Source organism: Erythrolamprus reginae, chromosome 9, assembly GCF_031021105.1.
Source record: "Erythrolamprus reginae isolate rEryReg1 chromosome 9, rEryReg1.hap1, whole genome shotgun sequence".
Taxonomy (NCBI): Eukaryota; Metazoa; Chordata; class Lepidosauria; order Squamata; family Dipsadidae; genus Erythrolamprus; species Erythrolamprus reginae.
Genome location: NC_091958.1, coordinates 43,658,512 through 43,685,962, shown reverse-complemented (window position 1 = coordinate 43,685,962; position 27,451 = coordinate 43,658,512). Strand labels below are relative to the sequence as shown.

General features: G+C 44.6%; 2 protein-coding genes across 2 annotated transcripts in view; one reads left to right on the top strand and one right to left on the bottom strand.

The window, feature by feature from the left end:
- XPO6 (exportin 6) overlaps nucleotides 1-27,451 on the bottom strand; it is a 242,455-nt gene that overhangs the window by 101,369 nt on the left and 113,635 nt on the right. The gene's annotated exons all lie outside the window — the stretch shown is intronic.
- Nucleotides 9,113-27,451, top strand: part of SBK1 (SH3 domain binding kinase 1) — a 100,664-nt gene continuing 82,325 nt past the window's right edge. Inside the window, exon 1 of the mRNA XM_070761006.1 lies at nucleotides 9,113-9,345. Coding sequence (XP_070617107.1) covers nucleotides 9,113-9,345 — 233 coding nt within the window. The remainder of the gene's footprint in view (nucleotides 9,346-27,451) is intronic.

Sequence of the window (27,451 nt, the reverse complement as noted above, 5' to 3'; positions counted from 1 at the left end):
GCTGATCCCTCTGCTCTGTGACAGCCCTTCAGATATTTGTAGGCAGCTATCAAGTCTCCTCTCAGTCTTCTCCTTTGCAGACTGACCATCCCTAGATCCTTTAACCATTCCTCATAAGACATGGTTTCCAGACCACTCACCATCCTTGTAACTCTCCTTTGAACTTGCTCTAGTTTATCAATGTCCTTTTTAAATTGGGGCCCCCAGAACTGAACACAGTATTCCAGGTATGGTCATACCAAAATACTGTAGAGAGGAATAATTATTTCACACAAGTGAAATACACATTGGGAAGAAGAATCTGAACTCCAAATACGAACTGAATAATCAAATTATCACAGATAATCCCCACTCGGTTAAAGACCTTGGTGTACTAATAACAAAAGATTTAAGTGCCAAAGCCCACTGCAACAATATAGCCAAGAAGGCTTCAAGAGTTGTAAACCTAATCCTACGTAGCTTCTGCTCTGGCAATCTCACACTACTTACCAGAGCTTACAAAACTTTTGCCAGACCCATCCTCGAATACAGCTCATCTGTTTGGAACCCATATCGCATCTCAGACATTAACACCCTTGAAAATGTCCAAAGATACTTCACCAGAAGAGCCCTTCATTCCACCACTCGAAATAGAATACCCTACGAGACTAGACTTTCAATCCTGGGCCTAGAAAGTTTACAACTAAGACGCCTTAAACAAGATCTAAGCATTGCCCACAAGATCATATGCTGCAACATCCTGCCTGTCGGCGACTACTTCAGCTTCAACCACCACAACACAAGAGCACACAACAGATTTAAACTTAATATTAAACGCTCCAAACTTGACTGTAAAAAATATGACTTCAGTAACCGAGTTGTCGAAGCACGGAACTCATTAGCGGACTCCATAGTGTCATCCCCAAACCCCCAACACTTTACCCTTAGATTATCTACAGTTGACCTATCCAGATTCCTAAGAGGTCAGTAAGGGGCGAGTACAAGTGCACTAGAGTGCCTTCCGTCCCCTGTCCTATTGCTCTCCTATATCTCCTATACCTTTCTTCTATTCCTATATCTCTTCTTCTACTCTTTCATTGATATGTTCTATTCCTATATCTTCTTTTCTATTATTTCTTAGATATATTTTACTATGAGTATCTCCTCTATAACCTTCATCATGTATTTTACTATGTGTATATAGATATACAGTATACCCACTAAAACCCTCATTGTGTATTGGACAAAATAAATAAATAAATAAAATAGATTCTATGCTCCTGTTGATGCATCCCAGGATTGTGTTTGCCTTTTTTGCAGCTGCTTCACACTGTTAGCTCATGTTTAATCTGTGATCTACCAATACACCCAGGTCTTTCTCACCTGTGCTACTGCTCAACATCTTCCTCCCGTTCTATATGTGCTGTTTTCATTATTTTTGCCCAGATGTAGGATCTTGATCTCTTTGCTTGGACCTCTTGCTTCTTTAATCCCTTCTCTGGGTTTCTGATGCATCCATGGCCTCTCATTGCTGTCCCAGCTGAAGATGCCAAGCGCTCCAGCGTACAGCCACTGAAAGCCTCCTGGCCCTCAAAATTAAGGCCAAAATTGATTTTTCCCATTAGCCAGCCCAGGTCTGGCTTGGGTGGTGGAGAGAAAACAAAGGCCTGATGAATAATTCAGGGGATGAGATGACAAAGTCCTTCTTCCCTGCTCTCCATAGGCATCACAACGCGAGGGCATCACAACCGCCGCTACACTCTCCACCCACGTTGCAAGTAAAGATGGACTAAGTTCCTGCTTCTCGAATGGGTCCAAAGACGGGCTACAAAAATGGTGGAAGGTCTTAAGCATAAAACTTATCAGGAAAGACTTAATGAACTCAATCTGTGTAGTCTGGAGGACAGAAGGGAAAGGGGGGACAAGATCGAAACATTTAAACATGTTAAAGCAGTGGTTCTCAACCTGGGGGTCGGGACCCCTTTGGGGGTTGAACGACTGTTTCACAGGGGTCGCCTAAGACCATGGGAACAGACAAATTTTTCACAGTGTTAGGAACTAAAGCTTCTATTCTGGCACCTTGTTTACAATCTGACCAATCAGGTGTTTACAGTGGGGGTATCCCTCTGACCTTCCTGCCAATCAGCTTAAAGATCTGTGGGGAGAATTGGCGCTAGACTTATGGTTGGGGGTCACCTTAACATGAGGAACAGTATTAAAGGGGTCATGGCATTAGAAAGGTTGAGAACCACTGTGTTAAAGGGTTAAATAAGGTTCAGAAGAGAAGTGTTTTTAATAGGAAAGGGAACACAAGAACAAGGGGGCACAATCTGAGGTTAGTTGGGGGAAAGATCAGAAGCAACGTGAGAAAATATTATTTTACTGAAAGAGGAGTAGATGCTTGGAACAAACTTCCAGCAGACGTGGTAGATAAATCCACAGGAACTGAATTTAAACATGCCTGGGATAAACATATATCCATCCTAAGATAAAATACGGGAAATAGTATAAGGGCAGACTAGATGGACCACGAGGTCTTTTTCTGCCATCAATCTTCTATGTTTCTATGTTTCTTTCTTGCATTTATTTCCCATTTCACCACCCCACCATTAATGGGTTCCTGGTGGACGCTGGTGGGATTGAGGTTCTGGTAGGAAAAATCCACATCCCTGCCATGCGTGTGTGAACTTGAGTGAGATTTGGCTTTGTGCATGTGCCGGAAATGAAATCTTGCGTGAGGACCTTGTGCGCAAGAGATTTCACCAAATTTGGGCCTTTCTTTTGCTTCTGTGAAATTGGTGAAATCTCGCAGGAGATTTCTCTTCTGGTGCATCTGCAGGAATCGAATCTCGCACCAACACCTGTCCACCCGCCAGATGCGTGCATGCCCATGCCGGTCTCCAAGAGCACACCAGTAATGGGCAGCCAAATTTTTTACTGCCACACTGTGGGTGTGGCTTTAAGGCCCTGTGACTGGGTAGGAGTGGCTAGCCGGCCATGTGACCAGGTGGGAGTGGCTTGAATGATCATCATCGTTCAGGTGAACTGCTAAGTCCTCGACTTATAACCTTATCAGTGTCGCTCGCTGGGGAGACAATTTGCTTCCCGTTTCCCGTGCTCTCCTTCCTGGGTCGCCCCCCTGCCTCAGGCTGGGTAGCTGGGTGAACGGGTGCTACCAGAAGCATAAATGCTGCCAGCGCCGCTTTAACCTATGCCTTCTACTTGCACCTCAGGCGGGAAGTGGCCACGTGAGGCTGGAGGGGAGCTGGGCAGGAGAGAGGGAAGCTCGTCCGAGGCCAGGAAGGAGGAAAGAGGAGAAAAGCAAGGAGCGCAGACACAGCAGCAGCAGGGGGAAAAAGGAGAGCTGAGCCGAGACCGGTAATCCAGGAAGTGACAGCCACCGATCAGCTGGAGCTGCACACGCATCTTCATTTCTGCCGGTGGAACTGTGTTCCACCCCGTCCTGCCTGCTGCCCACCCCTGAGCACACCGGTAGTGCCGGAGACGAGGAATGCCTTCCTGCCCCCCACAATGAACCCACAGTATATACACATGAAGTTTTCACCCACACACCTCCTATTTTTTTTCCCTTCAAAGCCATCTGCTAGAATAAGTAGTTGGCACGCAGCTCCATTGTGACCGGAAAAGTGGAAGAGGAATCACTGCTTGGTGCTCAATGCAAAATAACTTTTATGGCCTTTTTTGGTTGAGAATAAATAAAAACGAATGGATCATTTCTTGATTAATCATTATGTTTACAGGAAAAAGAAGAGAATTATGTTATATCCAGTAATTTAGAAGGGTGAGAATTAACTCCTTTGGTCTCCAAAGAAGATTGGAAGCCACTTCTTTAAAAAAAGAAATTCCTGCTTCTCTTTCCCCCTTATTTTCTCTTTCTCTTCCTCCTCTTTCTCTTTGTTCACTTCTCTTCTACTCTTTTCTTCTACGATTTTTTTTGTTTATTTGTTTGTTTGTTTGGATTTGTACGCCGCCCCTCTCCGAGGACTCGGGGCGGCTCACAGCTTATACAGAAAAACAAGAATAATAGCAATCCAATTAATACATTAAAAATTCTAATTAAAATGAAAAAAAGCATTAATATCATTCATTCAACAATCAAACTAAAGCATTCATTGGTCAGGGGGGAAGATCTAAGGAACCCCAGGCCTGGCGGCAAAAATGAGTTTTTAAACTCTTCTGGAAGGCGAGATTAGATTAGATTAGATTAGATTAGATTTATTGGATTTATATGCCGCCCCTCTCTGAAAACTCGGGGCGGCTCACAGCAAGACAAAAACAATACATAATGACAATCCAATACCCACCAATCCAATGACAATTTTAAGCTAAAATTCATAAAAAACAACCCCAGAGTATTAAAACAAATAAACAAAGGGTGGCGGCAGTGCGAATCTCCGGAGGGAGCTGATTCCAGAGGCCTGGGGCCCCCGCAGAGAAGGCTCTTCCCCTGGGTCCCGCCAGCCGACATTGTTTGGTCGACGGGACCCTAAGGAGACCAACTCTGTGGGACCTCACCGGTCACTGGGATTTGTGCAGCAGAAGGCAGTCTCATAGATAATCTGGTCCTATGCAATATAGGGCTTTATAGGTCATAACCAACTTTGAATTGTGTTGTGAATTATGCTTTTATTTCCGCTTCGAATTTTGTCAAACTTTTTATACACGTGCGTGAGCAGGTGCGCACGCACAAACACACACACACAGAGTCCTCAATGTTCAAGGAGCACCTGCTTTTAGGCACCTCCATTTCCAAATTCAATCCAAAGCTCTCCAGTTCATTGATTGGAGGCCAGGGTAATGGTGGTGCGTCAATCCACTTTCTGCAATTTCCATCGCTTTCTGCAAGATATATTATTAAACTCGTCTTTGGCTCCTGCGGCATATCAATACCCCTGGGCTTGGCACACTGATTGGCATTATGGGGATGTATTAGAGGCAACGGAGTTCCTTTTCTTTTTTCTTTTGTCAAGAGATGCCCTCGCAAGCAACCGTTCTCAACAGGACTTTGTAAAAGCCCATCAAAAGCCAAACAAACATTTCTCAGAAGATGCTCGCTTTGTTCTCACATTTTGAGGCTTTGGAAGGCCGTCTGAAGAATCCTCCCCACCTCTCTGGTCATTTGATGTTGGCAACCATTTGCTTTTATTTTTATTTTTTTATAAATTTCTTTATTGAGTTTTCACATATAGTTCAAATCGCACATTATTCTGTTTTACAGATTATAAACCATCTCTATTAAAATTCTTATAATAGATTTTTACCTGTTACATTCCACTATATACATTATATTTCATACTTTTATATTCTAATATTTATTATATTCAATTACTGGTAAATAAAAGTTTTTACAAGGTAGCTGTAGATTGTTTCCATTGTACTGTTGCTCCTTATTATATTGTTTCTATATTCCCTTTTGAACCCATTCATGCCATTTTTGCCATGTTCGTTTTGATTCCGTGATTTTGTTTCCCTTAATTGAGTTAGTGAGTTCGTCCATCTCCACGCATGTATATATCTTATCTATAATTAATTCTTCCGTTGGGGTCTGGTCATTTTTCCAGAGTTGTGCTATCGCAATTCTCGTTGCGGTGTTTATGTGTGTTGTAATAAGCATTGTTTTTTTTAGTAGTGTTTTCTCCAAACTCCTAATAGCATAGCTTCTGGAGTGAATTCTATTTCCTCTTTCATAATCTCTGAAAGCCAAGTATGAGTTATTTTCCAAATTTTTTGTATCATAGGACATGACCACCACATATGGAAAAAAGTACCTCTTTCGTTTTTACACTTCTAACATGTGTCTAATAATGTTGGGTAAATCTGCTAACCTAGCTGGGGGAATATACCATCTGTAAAAAAGTTTATAATAATTTTCCTTATATGCTGCCGAAAGAGTTATTTTGGATATTGTAGTCCATGTTTTTTCCCAGTCTGCTATGTGTATTTCATGTTGGAGGTTTCTTTCCCATGCTGTCATAGGTGTTTTAGTTGTTTCTTTTATTCTTTCCTGTTCCAGAAGTATTTGATATATTCTAGTTATTTGTTTATTTTCATTTCCTATTAAAATCTTATCTAGTGAATTCATAGATTTTTGAATACCCGGTGTTTGATTGTCTTTCTTGAATCTCGTTTCTATTTGAGCATATGTCCACCAGTCCATTTTATGGTTTAATATTTCTAGTTCTTGTCTTTTAATTATAGCCCCTCTCCTCATCAATCTGGGCCGGAACAGAGAGACACACAAATGACAAGTCGAAGAGGCGAAGTCCACACATCTTTAAGGTTGAGAAACACTGCTCTAAGCCCTGTTCCAATATTTGAAGGGGCTACCACAAATAAGAGGGTGTGTGTTTGTCAGCCTATTCAGATATTCATGATCGTGTGAAGTGATAAGGCCTTGGTAAGACCACACGTGAAATCTGCCACGATATAAAAAAGATGTCGAGGTGCTAGAAAGAGTGCAGAGAACAGAACAAAAATGATTAGGATTAAAACATATGAAGAATGGTTGCAGGAATTGGGTATTATTATTATTATTATTATTATTATTATTATTATTATTATTATTATTATTATTATTATTATGTAATTCACACCAAACAAGATTGATATGCTGGATTTTGTATCACAAGTCGAACACTTCCCAAGCATCTAGGACTGTGTGATGTATTTTTGCAAGATGCGCGATCATGACAGATCGTGATTTTGTCAATGTTTGTTGTTTTCAAATGCTGGCTGAGGTCTTTTGGCACAGCACCCAATGTGCAGATTACTACTGGGACCACCTGTACTGATTTATGCCAGAGTTGTTGTAGTTCGATTTTAAGAACATTATGATTTATTGTGATTGTGACTGTGACTGTGATTGTGATTGTGATTGTGACTGTGACTGTGACTATGACTATGACTATGACTATGATTATGAAAACAATACAACACAGAAAACGAGATCAATATACTGGATTTCATATTTCATTGCAGTCAGGCGCTTCCCAAGCACCTAGGACTGCGTGATGTAGCGGTGAATTATGTGTGCCGATCCCAGTAAAGCGGCCTTTTGCAATTGACAGATGGAGATGCTGTCAATTCCGATGGTTTTCAAATGTCCACTGAGAAACTGCAGTTTAATGTTTCCAAATGTAAAATAATGCACTTGGGGAAAAGGAATCCTCAATCTGAGTATTGTATTGGCAGTTCTGTATTAGCAAAAACTTCAGAAGAGAAGGATTTAGGGGTAGTGATTTCTGACAGTCTCAAAATGGGTGAACAGTGCAGTCAGGCGGTAGGGAAAGCAAGTAGGATGCTTGGCTGCATAGCTAGAGGTATAACAAGCAGGAAGAGGGAGATTGTGATCCCGCTATATAGAGCGCTGGTGAGACCACATTTGGAATACTGTGTTCAGTTCTGGAGACCTCACCTACAAAAAGATATTGACAAAATTGAACGGGTCCAAAGACGGGCTACAAGAATGGTGGAAGGTCTTAAGCATAAAACGTATCAGAAAAGACTTAATGAACTCAATCTGTAGAGTCTGGAGGACAGAAAAAGATGGCGGCTCCCTTAAGAATGCCACCATAGCGATCACATGCAAATTGTGCAATCTGGCGGCCCCTACTGGTGCGCAATCCGCTACTGCACCCGTAGCAACCCACTACTGGTGGACGGCCCACAGCCTGTTAGACGTCAAGATCCTCTTCGAACACGATGGACGAACACCCTCAATTATTATACTGCAAATTTTTATCACCTTCGTAACACGCTACGGTGTGCTCCCATCAACCTTATGATGTTGACTAAATGTTGAATCTGATTCATGCGGGGGGACGCGACTAAGGCCATTGCCTGTTTGCCACAAGATGCTGAATCATAAACCGCCCAACCCCTTTGAGCCAGGTCCAGCGTGTCTTGGGAATCTAGATGAATGAAGGAACCCCCCCTCCCCACTTTAATGCCTGATGTAATCCAATTTAACCAATCCAGTTTTTCAGTTCCGTTCATTGTCATGTCTCTTTCCTTTCCATTCCTTCAGGCAAGGTTGCTATCAAAGGCAACCGGGAGTAGGAGTAGCTAAATAAGGGGGGTGGGGGGGCGGAGGCACCCCATTCCTCCAGCCTCCAGAGACTGGTCATCCGGGAGACCGCCCCCCCTCTACTTCTCTCTAAGAGGGAGGCACGAAGGCTGCAGTTCGAGGCATGTGGACCAGAAAACGGTGGCAGGGGAAGAGTTAACCCCTCCCGTCTCACCGCGTGAAGCTGGAGCTATTAATACCCTGCCTGCTTTATCTGTCAGAGAGAGCTCTGGCTGCTCGGTCAACCAGACAGCCCTGCGAATCTCCGGTCTGTTCAGCAGGTCTTGAAGTTTGGACTCCCAGGGCTGCGGGAGGGTGTGAGCATGGGACTCAGGCTTGGCTTGCCAGGGTGAATCCTTCCCTTCCGTCCTTCTATACACAGGCATATGCATAGTTTATCTCTCTTGCACGCTCTCTCTCACACACACTCATAGACTTCCCTTCTCTTCCTCCTGACTGTCTCCAGAAAACTTTCCATAAGGCAAGTTGTCCTGGGATGCTCGGATGCCTGGCTTGGTTACCTGGGCTGAACGGTCCTTTCCCCATCATCTCGCAAGAACCAGAGTCCGCGAAGACAAACCTCTCCAGCAGGTGATGATAACCCACTGTTTTGGGAAGTGACCAGCAAAGACCTGGAAAGAAATCTCAGAAGATTTGACTTCTAGTTTTGTCAAGCTTTCTGGTTGAAGACCGAGAACTTCCTTGACTTCTTCTCAGGGTCTGGAACCAGGTCTCTTTGGAAGCCGGTGCCTGCAACGAACAGGCCGTTGCAAGTTTTTAACAAGACCCAGGAAAGAAGAAGCAAAGGCCTTTCGGTTCTGCTGCTGCAAAAGAAGAACGCCAGCGTCAAAGGTTCTGCAAGCACAAACTGCCAAGCAAGGTCTTCCGATTGGTGGCCCCGGTTTTCAAGGAAAAGTCATTCTTCAATGGAAGCCGGGACCTGTCCAGGAATTTGCTAGATACCTAACCAAGCGACTGGCTCTAACGTTCCCGATTTCCATCTCCAGCAGAGCGACCCCATAACGAGGGGGGCGGGGGACCTTTTGCATGCTGGACGGAGCATCGGGAAATTGGAGAAGCGAGGGTGCAAAATGTTTGCCTGTGGAAGCTGGACCAGAACAGCTGAGGGTGGAAGGCCCTTCCTGTCCCTTGCAGAATGCTGAGGTCTGTCAGATGTGGCCTGGCCAGGATCCCCCCTTGCCTTGCTTCCTTGGAGAAATGGATTCCTTCTGCTTCACCTGCTTTCAGAAGGAGGAGCTACAACCTTTGCAATCCAACAGGTAGGGCCCCAAATATTTCTTCACGCACCTGTGCAAAGGGGGGGTAGGCAGATCTGCAGGGGTCGAGGTGTTCTGATGTTCAGAAATAAAGAATCCTCAACCTTGATCCCAGACTCCACCATACAGGGAGGGTGGTTATTACTACGGTAATTTCAGGGATAGCATGCAGATTGTCTATACATGCTCAGGGACACTGTTGCCTTGGTTTCTCCCACCCTAGAAATGCAATCTGACGTTGCAAGCGGAGTCTGTGGCCCATTTCTGCACAAATCCCAGCGACCAGTTAGGTCCCACAGAGTGGATCTTCTCCGGGTCCCGTCAATTAAACAATGTCGCTTGGCGGGACCCAGGGGAAGAGCCTTCTCTGTGGTGGCCCCGGCCATCTGGAACCAACTCTCCCCGAAGATTAGAATTGCCCCCACTCTCCTTGCCTTTCGTAAGCTACTTAAAACCCACCTCTGCCGTCAGGCATGGGGGAATTGAGATCCTCTTTCCCCTTAGGCCTTTACAATTCTATGCATGGTATGTATGTTTGGTTTTTTATATTAATGAGTTTTTAAATCGTTTTTAGTATTAGTTTACTATAGTACACTGTTTTATTGTTGCTGTTAGCCGCCCCGACTCTCCAGAGAGGGGCAGCATATAAATCCAATAAATAAATAAAATAAATAAATTTCATCAAGGCAGATGGTAGGAGTTAAAATCCTCCCTTAGACCAGGTCAGACTGTTATCCCATCATATATAAGGAGTCAAGTTTTGGTTGCCACGATGCAAAAAGGATATTGAGACTCTAGAAAAAGTGCAGAGAAGAGCCACAAAGATGATTAGAGGACTGGAGGCTAAAACATATGAAGAACAGTTGCAGGAACTGGGCACGGCTAGTTTAATGAAAAGAAGGACCAGGGGAGACAGGATAGCAGTCTTCCAATATCTCAGGGGTTTCCACAAAGAAGAGGGAGTCAAGCTATTCTCCAAAGCCCCTGAGGGCAAGACAAGAAGCAATGGGTGGAAACTAATCCAGGAGAAAAGCAACCTAGAAGTAAGGAGAAATTTCCTGACAGTGAGAACAATTGATCAGTGGAAAACTTGCCTCCAGAAATTGTGAATTCTCCAACACTGGAAGATGTTGGATAACCATCTGTCTGTAGTAGTGTAGGGTTTCCTGCCTAAGTGGGGGTTGGACTAGAAGACCTCCAAGGTCCCTTCCAATTATTCTAATTCTAATATCCTGTTCAACCTGTGCTGAAAGGTAGGCTGTGAAACCCATTGCACATGGCACACCAAACCAACCGTCTGGCTCCCTTTTTAGCTTAGCCATTTGAGTCAGTCTAGGTTGCAGACTGTGAATGCAAAAACATGAAGTTAAGCTGGATAAACCTGGTCGGGAAGCCTGTTGAAACTTCTCAGAGGAGTAAGAGTTGCCATGGTTCTCTCTGCAGAGATTGAGGCTTTCTGCCCAGCCAATTTGCAACCGGAGAGCAGAGATGACATCACTCCTTACATCCTTTCCCTTCGGAGTTTGTGACTCTTCTCAATCACCAAAGAATCGATGCAAAATCAGGTTGTCCCGTTCCTCCACCTCTCTCCACCTCATTCGTGTCCTCTTTTTTCCCCTAGAGCAGAAATGATTCAGGGGGGAATCCCTTGGGTGTGATGTTTATTTATTTATTATTTATTATTTAGATTTGTATGCCGCCCCTCTCAGCAGACTCGGGGCGGCTCACAACAAAGTGAAAACAATGTTGCTTACATAATTATGTATTTATTGGTAAACTCCCCCCTTTATTATTTTTACTAATAACTCAAGGCGGGGAACATATCCAACATGCCTTCCTCCTCCTATTTTGTTCCCTAAAGAGAGAAATATTTGTGTGTGTGTGTGTTTTCTCTTGACTACTTCTGAGAATAATCTGCTTTGATTTGATTTATTGGATTTGTATGCCGCCCCCCTAACCGAAAAAGGCTCCACTGAGTTCAGTTTGACTTACTCTCAGGTAAGTGTGTAGCAATAGCAATGGCATTTATACTTAGCACTTAGACTTATATACCACTTCACAGTGCTTACCTGCCTTCCATTGAGGACCTGTATATTGCACGAGTCAAAAAGAGGGCGGGGAAAATATTTACTGACCCCTCGCATCCTGGACATAAACTGTTTCAACTCCTACCTCAAAACGTCGCTAAAGAGCACTGCACACCAAGACAACTGGACACAAGAACAGTTTTTTCCCGAACACCATCACTCTACTAAACAAATAATTCCCTCAACACTGTCAAACTATTTACTAAGTCTGCACTTCTATTTCTACTAGTTTTTCTCATCATTCCTATCACCTTTTTCCTCCCACTTAGGACTGTATGACTGTAACTTGTTGCTTGTATCCTAAGATTTTTATTAATATTGATTGCTTGTTTGACCCCTATGACAATCATTAAGTGTTGTACCACATGATTCTTGACAAATGTCTCTTTTTCTTTTATGTACGCTGAGAGCATCTGCACCAAGACAAATTCCTTGTGTGTCCAATCACACTTGGCCAATAAAATTCTATTCTATTCTAAGTGGTATACAGAGAGTAAGCCTATTTCCCCCCACAATCTGAGCGCTAATTTTACCGACCATGGAAGGCTGAGTCAACCTTGAACCTACTGAGATTTGATCTGCCAAACTGCTGGCAGCCAGTGATCAGCAGAAATAGCTTGTAGGGCTGTGCTCTAACCACTGCACCACCGAGGATCTTCTCCAGCCAATAGTTTGCTTGCAGCTTATAATAAGTAAAATAATAAATATTAACACTAAAATTCCATTGTGGCCCACATCAGAGAGTTGGGGAGGCGCAAAATGTTTACTTCTTCCTAGGGGGGCGGAGTAACAGAAAATAATTGAGAAGCACTGGTGTTAGGTGAATCCAGCCTAAAAAAAGGCCCTTTTAAAGTTTTCCTTTAGCACGGGACTGTACAATCAGGCCAGTAAAAAAGCAAGTATCCCATGGCTGACCCTGCTTTCCTCTTGGCTCAAATTATAAAGAGTCTCGGTGGTGCAGTGGTTAGAGTGCAGGATTGCAAGCTACTTGTGCTGATTACCGGCTGCCAGGAGTTTTTTATTTATTTATTTATTTATTTATTTATTTATTTATTTATTTATTTATTTATTTATTTATTTATTTGTTTGTTTGTTTGTTTGTTTGTTTGTTTATTCGTTCATTCGTTCGTTCATTCATTCATTCATTCATTCATTCATTCATTCATTCATTCATTCAGTCCAATACACAACAATACACAATGAAGGTTATAGAGGTTATTTTATTTATTTATTTATTTATTATTTGGATTTGTATGCCGCCCCTCTCCGAAGACTCGGGGCGGCTCACAACAAGTGAAAAGACAATCCAATACAATCCAATTAATTAAAATATTATGAGTTTAAGAAAATCCCCAATACTAACATACACACATACAGACATACCATATATAACTTCAACGTGCCCAGGGGAGATGTTTAGTTTCCCCATGCCTGACGGCAAAGGTGGGTTTTGAGGAGTTTACGGAAGGCAGGAAGAGTAGGGGCAGTTCTGATCTCCGGGGGGAGTTGGTTCCAGAGGGCCGGTGCCGCCACAGAGAAGGCTCTCCCCCTGGGGCCCGCCAACCGGCATTGTTTAGTTGACGGGACCCGGAGGAGGCCCACTCTGTGGGACCGAATCGGTCGCTGGGATTCGTGCGGCAGAAGGCGGTCTCGGAGATATTCTGGTCCAGTGCCATGAAGGGCTTTAAAGGTCATAACCAACACTTTGAATTGTGACCGGAAACTGATCGGCAGCCAATGCAGACTGCGGAGTGATGGTGAAACATGGGCATACCTAGGTAAGCCCATGACTGCTCTCGCAGCTGCATTCTGCACGATCTGAAGTTTCCGAACACTTTTCAAAGGTAGCCCCATGTAGAGAGCATTACAGTAGTCGAACCTCGAGGTGATGAGGGCATGAGTGACTGTGAGTAATGAGTCCCGGTCCAGATAGGGCCGCAACTGGTGCACCAGGCGAACCTGGGCAAACGCCCCCCTCGCCACAGCTGAAAGGTGGTTCTCTAATGTGAGCTGTGGATCGAGGAGGACGCCCAAGTTGCGGACCCTCTCTGAGGGGGTCAATGATTCCCCCCCCAGGGTAATGGACGGACAGATGGGATTGTCCTTGGGAGGCAAAACCCACAGCCACTCCGTCTTATCCGGGTTGAGCTTGAGTCTGTTGACACCCATCCAGGCCCCAACAGCCTCCAGGCACCGGCACATCACTTCCACCGCTTCGTTGACTGGGCATGGGGTGGAGATGTAAAGCTGGGTATCATCGGCATACTGATGATACCTCACCCCATGTCCTTGGATGATCTCACCCAGCGGTTTCATGTAGATGTTAAATAGCAAGGGGGAGAGGACCGACCCCTGAGGCACCCCACAAGGGAGAGACCTCGGAGTCGACCTCTGACCCCCCACTAACACCGACTGCAACCGGCCAGAGAGATAGGAGGAGAACCACTGAAGCACAGTGCCTCCCACCCCCAACCCCTCCAACCGGTGCAGAAGGATACCATGGTCGATGGTATCAAAAGCCGCTGAGAGATCGAGGAGCACCAGGACAGAGGATAAACCCCCGTCCCGGGCCCGCCAGAGATCATCCATCAACGCGACCAAAGCGGTTTCCGTGCTGTAACCGGGCCTGAAGCCCGACTGCTGGGGACCTAGATAATCGGCTTCTTCCAAGGACCGCTGGAGCTGGAGTGCCACCACCTTCTCGACAACCTTCCCCATGAAGGGAAGGTTGGAGACTGGACGGTAGTTGTTGAGTACTGCTGGGTCCAGGGAAGGCTTCTTGAGGAGGGGGCGCACAAGCGCTTCTTTATAGAGTGATGGAAAAACTCCCCTCCCCAAGGAAGCGTTGGTAATCTCCTGGGCCCAGCTCCGTGTCACCTCCCTGCTGGCCGAGACCAACCAGGAGGGACACGGATCCAGTAAACAGGTGGCGGAACTCACAGCTCCAATGGCCTTGTCCACTTCATCAGGTGTCACCAGATCAAACTCTTCCCAGACAGGTGGACAAGTACGTGCCCCAGTCACCTCGACTGACTCGTTGTCAGTCGACTCTGTTTTACAATTGGAGTCGAGGTCGGCCCGGATCTGAGCGACTTTATCAGCGAAAAACGTGTTAAACTCCTCGGCACTACTCTGCAAGGGCTCCCCAACTCCCCCCTGGTTAAGAAGGGAGCGGGTCACCCTAAACAGAGCGGCCGGGCGGGATTCCGCTGATGCAATCAAGGCGGCATGGTACGCGCATCTTGCCGCCTTGAGCGCCACTTTGTAAGTCTTAATAAAAGCTCTTACAAGTGTTCGATCAGATTCAGACCTACTCTTCCTCCATCGCTTCTCTAGACGTCTCTTTTGGCGTTTCAACTCCCGGAGCTCCTCGTTGAACCATAGGGCTCTACGGGGTCTAGCGCCACGGAGAGGTCGCAAAGGCGCAATCCGGTCGAGAGCCTCCGCAGCAGCCGTATTCCAGGCCTCCGCAAGAGACTCCGCCGAACTGTGGATGAGTGCCTCTGGAATAACCCCAAGCGCCGTCTGGAAACCCTCTGGATCCATTAGGCGTCTGGGGCGGAACATCTTCATTGGTTCCGCCTCCCTGCGGGGAAGGATTGGAGCCAGGAAGTCAAGCCTTAGTAGAAAATGGTCTGACCATGACAAAGGCACTGCTTCTAAGCCCCTTAGTCTCAGACCATTGCTCAATTGCTCGGAAAGGAATACCATGTCAGGTGCGTGCCCCCCCTCATGAGTCGGACCCCGTACTACTTGAGTCAGGTCCATGGCTGTCATGGTGGCCATGAACTCCTGTGCCAACCCCGAGGTTTCGCCGAGTGACGGCAGGTTGAAGTCCCCCAAGACAATAAGTCTGGGGAACTCCACCGCCAACCCGGCTACCTCCTCGAGTAGCACAGGCAGGGCTTTTGACATGCAGCTGGGAGGCAGGTACGTGAGAAATAAGCCCACCTGAACCCCTAAGTCCAACCTCATAAAGAGTGACTCGCAACCCGCAATTTCCGGAGCAATGAGTCCACGTAGGCAAAGGCTCTCCCTGGCTATAATAGCCACTCCTCCCCCCCTTCCCTGGGGTCGAGGTTGATGCCATATCTGAAACCCAGCTGGGCAAATTTCAGAGAGAGGAACACCTCCCTCTGGGCCCAGCCAGGTTTCAGTGATACATGCCAGGTCGGCCTCCTCATCCAGGATCAAATCCCGGATGAGGAGAGCTTTATTTACCACCGACCTGGCATTAAGCAGCAGCAACCTGAGTCCAGGGCCAGAGTTATACTCGAGAAAGAATAGAAGTGAAAATTTAGGAATAGAATATATCAATTAGAGAATAGAAGGATATTATGAGAGTAATATAAGAGGATTAGGTGTGAGAGCAATCATGGGCTTCCCTAAATATGCCCATGTTACTCCCACACTCCGCAGTCTGCATTAGTTGCCGATCAGTTTCCGGTCACAATTCAAAGTGTTGGTTATGACCTATAAAGCCCTTCATGGCACCGGACCAGGATATCTGCGAGACTGCCTTCTGCTGCACGAATCCCAGCGACCAGTCAGGATCCCACCAAGTTGGCCTTCTCCAGGTCCTGTCGACTAAACAATGTCATCTGGCAGGACCCAGGGGAAGAGCCTTCTCTGTGGCGGCCCCGAACCTCTGGAACCAGCTCCGCCCAGGACTGCCCCCACCCTCCTTGTCTTTTGTAAACTTCTTAAAACCCACCTCTGCCGTCAGGCATGGGGGAACTGAGACATCCTCACCCCCTTGCTTATGTAGCTGTATGTATGATATGCTTTTTTATGTATTGGGTTTTTTAGGCTTTTTAATGTAAAATTGTTATTTTAAACTTTAATATTAGATTTGTTACTGTATATTGTTTTTATCATTGCTGTGAGCCGCCCCGAGTCTGCGGAGAGGGGCAGCATACAAATCTAATAAATAATAATAATAATAATAATAATAATAATAATAATAATAATAATAATTAGAATAGAAGATAGGAGATATGATATAGGAGATATAGGAGAGACAATAGGACAGGGGACGGGAGTCACGCTAGTGCACTTATGCACGCCCCTTACTGACCTCTTAGGAATCTGGAGAGGTCAACTGTGGATGGTCTGAGGGTAAAATGTTGTGGGTTAGGGGAAGATACTACGGAGTTCGTTAATGAGTTCCACGCTTCGACAACTGGATTACTAAAGTCGTATTTTTTACAGTCCAACTTGGAGCGGTTAATATTAAGCTTGTATCTGTTGTGTGATCTTGTGTTGTTGTGTTGTGGTTGAAGCTGAAGTAGTCGTTGACAGGCAGGACGTTGCAGCATATGATCTTGTGGGCAATACTTAGATCATGTTTAAGGCATCGTCGTTGTAAGCTTTCAAGACCCAGGATAGTGAGTCTAGTTTCGTAGGTGGAGGAGTGAAGGACTCTTCTGGTGAAGTATCTTTGGACATTTTTGAGGGTGTTAATTTTGGCAGTTCGAATCTCACTAGGCTCAAAGTTGACTCAGCCTTCCATCCTTCTGAGGTTGGTAAACTGAGGACCGCATCGCCGTGTGAGAGTTGACTCTGCTCGATAACAGCTGGACTTCTAAGCCAAAAGGTGTGAAAATGCAGAGAAACCTCAACAGAACCTGATCCAAACGGTGGACCTTTGGTGCTAAATTGCCCCGCAGAACCCAGCTTATTTACTGATTCGATTGAACTCTTGTCTTTTCCACACTGCCCACACCTCCGCTTAAAATAGCAGTGCGAATCAAGCTTGGGATTCATTTTGGATAGGTGTTGATTTCTCCCCCCCCCCCCGAAATACACCTCTCTCTCTTCCTCGAGCAAAGGTGGATAAATTGGAAACGGTGTTGAGAGACAGAATGGGGGCAGGAGGAGAGATGATGAAAATTTTGGACGACGGGAAGAGAGAAGGTGGATTTTTCAACCGCGAGAATTCTTGTAATGCTAAACAGTGCTCCAGTTTCTCTAACAGGGGAATCAAACTGAAGGCCCATAGCCAGATCTGGCCCATGGGGTACTTAGAACTGGCCTGTGGGGCTGTCCTGGAAACAGTGAAGGACTGGCTCGCGGTGCCTCAGCCAGGAAAAATGGAGCTCTGGGGGACCCTAAGTAAATGAATGAACGAAGAAAGAAAGAAAGGAAGGAAGGAAAGGAAGGAAGGAAGGAAAGGAAGGAAGGAAGGAAATGAAGGAAGGAAGGAAAGGAAGAAAGGAAGAAAGGAAGGAAGGAAGGAAGGAAGGAAGGAAGGAAAGGAAGGAAGGAAAGAAGGAAGAAAGGAAGGAAGGAAGGAAGGAAGGAAGGAAGGAAGAAAGAACTAACTAACAATCTGGCACTGGTCTAGTTTGATTAAAGAAGGACATAGGGAGACATGATAGCAGTGTTCCAATATCTCCGAGGTTGCCACAAAGAAGAAGGAGTCAACCTATTCTCCAAAGCACCCGAGGGTAGAACAAGAAGCAATGGGAGGAAACTAAACAAGGAGAGAAGCAACTTAGAACTAAGGAGACATTTCCTGATAGAACAATTGATCAGTGGAACGGCTTGCCTCCAGAAGTGGGGAATGCTCCAACACTGGAGATTTTTAAGAAGGTGTTGGCTAACCATTTGTCTGAAGAGGTGTAGGGTTTCCTGCCTAAGCAGGGGGTTGGACTAGAAGACCTCCAAGGCCCCTTCCATCTATTCCTATTTTTATTCCATTATTCTATTCCCATTCCCCATTCCATTCCCTTCTGCCCGGAATACTGTATATTTTTACAGAGAAATCGGTGTTGTTTCTGCTTGGTTGCTTCATTGCATGACTTCAGATTATATTCCGAGACGAGTGACATTTTCCTTCTTCTCTTCTGCTCTCGGAAACAGCAGAAGATCACACCACAAATTTTAACAGCTGGCAATTCGCCCTCTATCTCTATCTCTGGGCAGGAGAAAAAAATGGGGGGAGACGAACAGTGTCACCTGCTAATTTTACTTGTTGGAAGTGCAAAAAAGGGGAGCGAATTAGGCACATGAAACTAGACATGAACACACACACACAACCTGTGCTGCTAGAACTTCACACTCTGCGGAGCCAGTAACCGATACGGCGTGGGCCACTTGCATCTGAACACAGCCAAGGAAGCCTAAAAACAGATAGTGTATCTGGAATGGAACAGTTGGTCTTCATCTCATCTCATTTCCTGACCATGAAGGATGGCAAGATTAAGGATTAATTGCATACGAAGAAATCCTCAGAGTGAGAAAAAGAGACATTTGGGCTCTTTCTTTCTTTCTTTCTTTCTTTCTTTCTTTCTTTCTTTCTTTCTTTCTTTCCTTCCTTCCTTCCTTCCTTCCTTCCTTCCTTCCTTCTTTTCCTGTTCTGCCTGGCCTCGAGCCACCCAGGAACAAAGTAATTAATCAAACACACACACAAAGCAGGCTTGTAAAAATAAAGCAATGATTGTTCTTTATATTCAGAAAACTGCAAACCACGGAATTTCAGAGCAATTGTTAGTTTAAAAAGTCAATAGGTCAGAGTAAATTACTCCAGTCAGTGCAGGAGCCCTTCAGGCTTACGTCAGTCAGAAATAACTCACAAATTGAATGTCAAAATGTCCAGAAAGCCACAGTAAATACCAAACCATAATTCATCAAACTTTCTTCAACCCTGAATGATAGACTCCCACACAAATCACTCCAACCCTCCCCTTTTTCAAGGTTGCAGCAGCGTCATTGAATCTTATCACCTGTGACCTATAATTTGTTTCTGTGTTTGCGCAACTGCTCTTGTCTTCCCAGCATTCTCCGCACCCGAGCATTCAGAATAGAGTTGTTCATTAACTCTTCCCCTTCTGATTCAGATGAACCTCTGGCTGGAGATCTGACTGACTCCCTTCCCCTCTCTGTCTCTCCAGTCCCTTCCTGCTCCCTTTCTCTCCCTGTCCTCTGCTTCTGGTTCACTGTCTGATTCGTCCTCCAGCCAGACGGGTCTTCTGTAAACAGACGGCTCCCACTCCTCAGCGTCAAAATCAGCAGCCACAGGAGCTGGCCCCGAAGCCAACCACAACATTGCTTCCTTCCTTTTTTTTATTGGCCAAGTGTGATTGGATGCACAAGGAATTTGTCTTGATGAATATGCTCTAATGTACATAAAACCCCAGCAACCGATTAGGTCCCACAGAGTTGGCCTTCTCCGGGTCCTGTTGACTAAACAATGTCGTTTGGCGGGTCCCAGGGGAAGAGCCTTCTCTGTGGCGGCCCCAACTCTCTGGAACCAGCTCCCCTCTGAGATTAGAACTGCCCCTACCCTCCTTGCCTTCCGTAAACTCCTTAAAACCCACATTTGCCGCCAGGCATGGGGGAATTGAGATATCTCCCCCGGGCCTATACAATTTATGTATGGTATGTTTGTATGTATGTCTGATTAATAATGGGGTTTTTAAAATGTTTTTAAATTATTAGATTTGTTATGAATTGTTCTATTGCTGTTGTGAGCCACCCCGAGTCTACAGAGAGGGGCGGCATACAAATCTAATAAATAAATAAATAAAAAGACAAGATACATTCATCAAACATTATAAGTTACAACACTTAATGATAGTCCAGGTACAAATAAGCAATCCAATCATATTAGGAACCAGTCAATATAAATCGTAAAGATACAAGCTGCAAAGTTACAGACATAGAGTCATTTGTGGGAGGAGATGGGTGATGGGAATGATTAAAAGATTAATAGTAGTGCAGTCTTTGAAATAGTTTGACAGTGTTGAGGGAATTATTTGTTTAGCAGAGTGATGGCATTTGGGAAAAACTGTTCTTGTGTCTAGTTGTTCTGCTGTGCAGTGTTCTATAGCATCGTTTTGAGGGTAGGAGTTGAAATAGTTCGTGTCCAGGATGCGAGAGGTCTGCAAATATTTTCACTGCCCTCTTTTTGACTTGTGCAGTATACAGGTCCTCAATGGGAGACAGGTTAGAATTATGATTGTTGTTATATTTTTTGATGGAATATTAAGGAGCAAATTTAATCAAAAGAAAATGTATGTACTGGATGACAAAACTAGAAAAACTGCAACTTTTTTGATGATTGATGTCAGTTACTATCAAAATACTGCATTTTATTTATGGAAAATTAGATGGTATATTGCATTGTTTGAATGTATGGTGTAGGAAAAAATAAAGGAAATTAACCCCCCCCCCCCCCCCAAATGAAAGGCAGGTTGGCAGCAATTGTTTTTTCTGCAGTTCTGTTTATCCTCTGAAGTCTGTGTGGATCTTGTTGGGTTGCAGAACCAAACTAGAGAGTTATTTTGTCTAAGGCCAAAGCTTCAGACAGAATGTACTGTAGGTATATGGATGGATGTAGATACAGGTAGTGATGGGCGAACCGTACCCGCACAATTCGGGTCCGTACCGAATTTTGCGGTGTTCAGTATGCCGAACATGAACCCAAAATTTTTCCAAACTTCAGGCAAAGTTCGGGGTTGTGTTCGGTGTTTGGAGCTTTGACGTCACCGGCAGGTTGCTAAGGACGCCAAGGTGATCACTTCCTGGATTCCATGGAATCCAGGAAGTAATCACCTTGGCGTCCTTAGCAACCTGCCGGTGACGTCAAAGCTCTGCCCCCGGAATCTCTTTGTGGGAGGGATTCCCCATTTTGGTTCGAGTTCGGGTTCGGTTCAGATTCGGCCAAATTTTGCGTAAAGTTTGTCCGAACTTGCCGAACCCGAACTCCGTTAGGTTCGCCCATCACTAGATTCAGGTAATGCTCAGCTTACCACAATTAGTTTGGTGACTGTTTGGAGGTACAGCAGCACTGAAAAAGTGACCTATGACTGTTTTTCACACTTACAATCAGAGGTGGGCTGCTCAGGTGGAACGGTGACGTCAGTGATGGGCTACCAAAATTTTTACTACCACACTGTGGGCATAGAAACATAGAAATATAGAAGTCTGACGGCAGAAAAAGACCTCATGGTCCATCTAGTCTGCCCTTATACTATTTTCTGTATTTTATCTTAGGATGGATATATGTTTATCCCAGGCATGTTTAAATTCAGTTACTGTGGATTTATCTACCACGTCTGCTGGAAGTTTGTTCCAAGGATCTACTACTCTTTCAGTAAAATTTCTCATGTTGCTTTTGATCTTTCCCCCAACTAACTTCAGATTGTGTCCCCTTGTTCTTGTGTTCACTTTCCTATTCACTTTCCAAAAGGCATGGCTTATGCATTTTGTTTCATTTTGTTTTGTTGCATCTTTCAGTGCAAATTGGGTGTTCTGGGGTGGAGCTCCGTTTTCGCTACCCCACTGCTTTCTCCCCCATCCGGGCAGTATAGCCCACCCCTGATTATCTACTATATAAAGTTTATGTACACACACGCACACACAGCTCTTCTAAAATTATACGCATTCAACCTCATTTACTGTGATAGGAAAAACGTTTCTTTATTGAGTCTGCAATCTGCACCTCTATAACTGTCGGTTCGGTTCTGCAACCCAAAAAGACAGACACAGACTTCAGAGGATAATCTGTCTGGAACCCACACCGCATTTCGGACATAAACACTCTAGAAAATGTCCAGAGATAATTTACTAGAAGAGCCCTCCACTCCTCCACTCGCAACAGAATACCCTATGTAACTAGACTTACAATCCTAGGTTTAGAAAGCTTAGAACTATGTCCCCTTAAACACGACCTAAGCATAGCCCATAAAATAATAATAATAATAATAATAATAATAATAATAATAATAATAATAATAATTTATTAGATTTGTATGCCGCCCCTCTCCGAGGACTCGGAGCGGCTCACAGCAAATAATACATGAGATACAAATCCAATATTAAAAACAATTTTAAAACCCTTATAAAAAGCAATCATACAGTCCAGACAAACCATACATGAAATTGAACAGCTAGGGGTATGTCAGTTTCCCCAAGCCTGGTGAGTTTTCAGAGGTTTGTGAAAGGCAAGGAGGGAGGGGGCAGTCCTAATGTCCGGGGGGAGGGAGTTGATTCCAGAGGGCTGGGGCTGCCACAGAGAAGGCTCTTCTCCTGGGTCCTGCCAGACAACATTGTTTTGTTGATGGGACCCGGAGAAGGCCAACTCTGTGGGACCTAATTGGTCACTGGGATTCGTGCGGCAGAAGGTGGTCCCGGAGATATTCTGGTCTGATGCCATGAAGGGCTTTATAGGTCATAACCAACGCTTTGAATTGTGACCGGAAACTGATCGGCAGCCACTGCATATCTAGAAAAGCCCATGATTGATCTAGCGGCTGCATTCTGCACTATTGAAGTTTACGAACACTCTTCAAAGGTAGCCCCATGTAGAGAGCATTGCAGTAGTCGAACCTCAAGATGACGAGCGCATGAGTGACTGTGAGCAGTGACTCCCTGTCCAAATAGGGCCGCAACTGGTGCACCAGGTGAACCTGAGCAAACGCCCTCCTTGCCATCTGCTACCACATCCTTCCTGTCAACAACTACTTCAGCTTCAACCACAACAACACACAAGCACATAACAGATACAAACTTAGAGTAAACTGCTCCAAACTTGACTGCAGTAAATACAATTGTAGTAACCGAGTAGCTGATGCACGGAACTCACTACCAGACTCTGTAGTATCATCACCTAACCCCCAAAACTTTACCCTTAGACTGTCCACTGTTGACTTCTCCCGATTCTTAGAGGTCAGTAAGGGGCGTGCATAAGTGCACCAGCATGCCTTCCATCCCGTTTTAATGTTTCTCTTTTACTAGTATCATATATATATAAATCTTATTATATTTTTGTATGCCACCAATACATACTTGACAAAACAAACAAAGAATTAAACAACTGCAGAAAAAACAATTGCTGCCAACCTGCCTTCCATTGAGGACCTGTATACTGCACAAGTCAAAAAGAGGGCCCTGAAATATTTATAGGCAGCTCGCATCCTGGACAGACTCCATTACAATTGTATGTCCACCCGCAGTCTGCATTGGTTACCGATCAGTTTCCGGTCACAATTCAAAGTGTTGGTTATGACCTATAAAGCCCTTCATGGCATCAGACCAGAATATCTCCGTGACCGCCTTCTGCCACACGAATCCCAGCGACCAGTCAGGTCCCACAGAGTTGGCCTTCTCCAGGTCCTGTCGACTAAACAATGCCGTCTAGCGGGACCCAGGGGAAGAGCCTTCTCTGTGGCAGCCCCGACCCTGTGGAACCAGCTCCCCCCAGAGATTAGGATTGCCCCCACCCTCCTTGCCTTTCGTAAAATTCTTAAAACCCACCTCTGCTGTCAGGCATGGGGGAACTGAGACATCTTTCCCAGGCCTATATAGTTTATATATGGTATGTTGTGTGCATGTTTTTTAAATTATGGGTTTTTAACTTTGTAATATTAGATTTGTATTGTATATTGTTTTCTATTGTTGCTGTGAGCCGCCCCGAGTCTGCGGAGAGGGGCGGCATACAAATTTCATAAATAATGATAATAATAATAATAATAATAATAATAATAATAATAATAATAATAATAATGTCAAGAACTAATTGTATTTTCCTCTTTTAATCTGATGTAAAATCTGCATGTCTTCAAATCATCTTATACCCCAAACCCTTCTGAGAAGAATGGGAAAGAGTCTCGTCTAAATCTAACATGAACAAAATTTCCTTGTTCCCTGCCTGGGGGGTCATTTACGCTCAGCAGTGGACAACCTGTTGGCTCATAAAGCCATATGCTGGAAACGATCCGACAATTATAAAGTATTCAGCTCGCGCAGAGGTGGTTGGCTCAATCTGGGCTTCGCGTGATGATGTGTGAACTCACAACTCAGCCGCCGTGGCTTATTCAATTAATCATAGGAGCGCAACGCATGAGCCACCAGCCAAACCAATTTGCAGAATTATTTTGGAAGTGACGAAAGTCCCTGGCGTGGTTTCTCAGATGTGGCAGGGCAAACTCACGCGCTTGGAAAAATGCCCAGATTGTGCTAAGAGCACCTTCATTTTTTGTCTTGGAAAACAATATTTCCCAGAAGGAAGCGTTATATTTCGAGAGAAAGGAAGAAAGAAAGCAAATTTGGATACCTTCCTGTTGGAATATCTTTCAGATTTTGGCAACGAAATGCCGGATACAAAAAAAAAAGTCTTAACATATGCCACAAAAAGGGTTATAAAATCTGGTCAGTCCCATGATTATATTCATCATGTCTTGCCACTGTAATTGGCAGGCCTCCATCACAGGAAGCCCTCAATTGTAGGTTGAGGGCTATCTTTTATATTTTGTATATAAGATGCACCATTTTCTCCCTAAAAGAGGCTAAACAATTGGGTGCATCCAGAGTTGTTAACCTGATCCTACGTAGCTTCTGCTCTGGCAATCTCACACTACTGACTAGAGCCTACAAAACCTATGCCAGACCCATTCTCGAATACAGCTCATCTGTCTGGAACCCACACCACATCTCAGACATCAACACTCTCGAAAACGTCCAAAGATATTTAACCAGAAGAGCCCTTCACTCCTCCACTCGAAACAGAATACCCTACGAAAATAGACTAACTATCCTAGGTCTTGAAAGCTTAGAACTGCGGCGCCTAAAACACGATTTAAGTATTGCCCACAAGATCATACACTGCAACGTCCTTCCGGTCAACGACTACTTCAGCTTCAACCGCAACAACACAAGAGCACGCAACAGATTCAAACTTAATATTAACCGCTCCAAACTTGACTGTAAAAAATATGACTTTAACAATCGAGTTGTCGAACCGTGGAACTCATTACCGGACTCAATAGTGTCAACCCCCAACCCCCAACATTTCTCCCTTAGACTCTCCACAATTGACCTCTCCAGGTTCCTAAGAGGCCAGTGAGGGGCGTACATAAGTGCACTAGTGTGCCTTTCGTCCCCTGTCAAATTGTCTTTCCTTATCTCATATCTCATATATATATATTTATTTATTTTATTATTTAGATTTGTATGCCGCCCCTCTCCGTGAACTCGGGGCGGCTCACAACAGGCATAAACAAATCGTACAAATCCAAATAGATTCAAATAAATTTAAATATTTTAAAAAGTTTAAAAAAGAACCCCGATATACTAACAAGCACACACACAAACATACCATACGTAAATTGTACGTGCCCGGGGGAGATGTTTCAGTTCCCCCATGCCTGACGACAAAGGTGGGTTTTAAGAACTTTACGGAAGGCAGGGAGAGTAGGGGCAGTTCTAATCTCCGGGGGGAGTTGGTTCCAGAGAGCCGGGGCCACCACAGAGAAGGCTCTTCCCCTTTACTTCTCTTCTTTTTTACTTTCTATCTTTATATATACAATTTCTATTCTCTTTTATATGTATTGTATATTGGACAAAGAATAAATAAATAAATAAATAAATAAATAATAAATAAATAAATAAATCTTAAACTCTGAGTGTAGCTTTTACTAAGCTTTTCTTTAGCCCTAACGAGATGCTAATGTGATCTTCTGTGCTTTGCTAGCTGAGCCATCTTCCCTTTGCCTGTTTCTTTCCTTGCTGCTCCCTCCGACAATCAGCTGAGCCTTTTTTTTCAGCCCTAACCAGGTGTTAACAGCAAAGCAATATTCTGTGCTTTGCTAGTCAAGTGATCTTCTGCCTTTTTTCCCAGCCCTAATGAAGGGCTAAAGAGTGAAGCCACCTTCTGTGCTTTGCTATCAAAGCGATCTTCTCTTTGCCTGCTTTTCTCATTGTTTATCTCTGAAGAGAGAGAGAGAGAGAGGTGGAAGGTTTTAGAGACTGTGTTTTATCCCTAACCAGGGGATAAAAAGCAAGCACGCATGCTCAAACCCAGCAAACTAATGTGCTGAAGCTGACCAGACTAAAGGCTAGCCAGCACCACACACCAAGACAACTAGACACAAGAACAGTTTTTCCTCCGAAGGCCATCACTCTGCTAAACAAATAATTCAACACTGTCAAACCATTTATTTATTAAGTCCGCACTACTATTACTTCTAGTTTTTTTCTCATCATTCCTATCACCCGTTTCCTCCCATTTATGACTGCATGACTGTAACTTGTTGCTTGCAGCCTTAAGACTTTTATTAATATTGATTGCTTATTTGACCCCTATGGCGATCATTAAGTCTTGTACCTTAGGATTTTTGACAAATGTATTTTTTCTTTTTATGTACACGGAGAGCATATGCACCAAAGACAATTCTTTATGTGTCCAATTACACTTGGCCAATAAAGAATTCTCCTCTCCTCTCCTCTCCTCCCCTCCCCTTCCCTCCCCTCCATTTAAGTCCGCACTACTCCCCTCCCCTCTCTTCTCTCTTCTCTCCTCTCTCCTCTCTCCTCTCTTCTCTTCTCTTCTCCCCTCTCCTCTCTATTCTATTCTATTCTATTCTAAACTCGGCATTGGTGACAGGAAAGGCATCCAGATATCACAACACTCTGCTAGCTCCATTCAGTTGCCCAAACTCCACCCTGCAAAGGTGAAGACGATTAAATGACTTGCTATAAGCCAAACCTGAGAGGGTGCTTACCTTTAGAGTCCACAGCTCAGGACAAGCTGCCTCTGTTTCAATAATCCTGCTCTGCCATCAGCCAGGTGCCAACCAAAGCCAAAACTTTAACCAGTCCCTCCCGTGTCCTTCCCATCCGGCCTCCATGAGCTGGTAATCTCCTCCTGCTTCTTCTTCCCTGGCCCTCCTGCTGGGCGATGGCCATAACCTCTGCCTTAAATGGATGTGATCGTGCCAAGCAGATGGTGATGGATGGGGGCTTCTTTCAAATGAATACTTTCCAAGGTCATAAAAAAAATACGATAGGAATTGGCAGTCTCCAACCTCTCTGCTGGTGCAGCTGGCTTTTGAGCCGAACGGTTGGTGACTCAGAAGCAGGGTTTGGTGAGTGTAAGTGATAGGAAGAAGGCTCAGAATCGATAAAGGAATATTTGAATGGTGGGGTCCTTGGTGCTCTCTGAGGTTGGTCATTTGCTTGCAGATGTTTCATTACTGAGGGTGTTACCTAGTTTAGTAATGGGAAAGGGGAAGTCACGG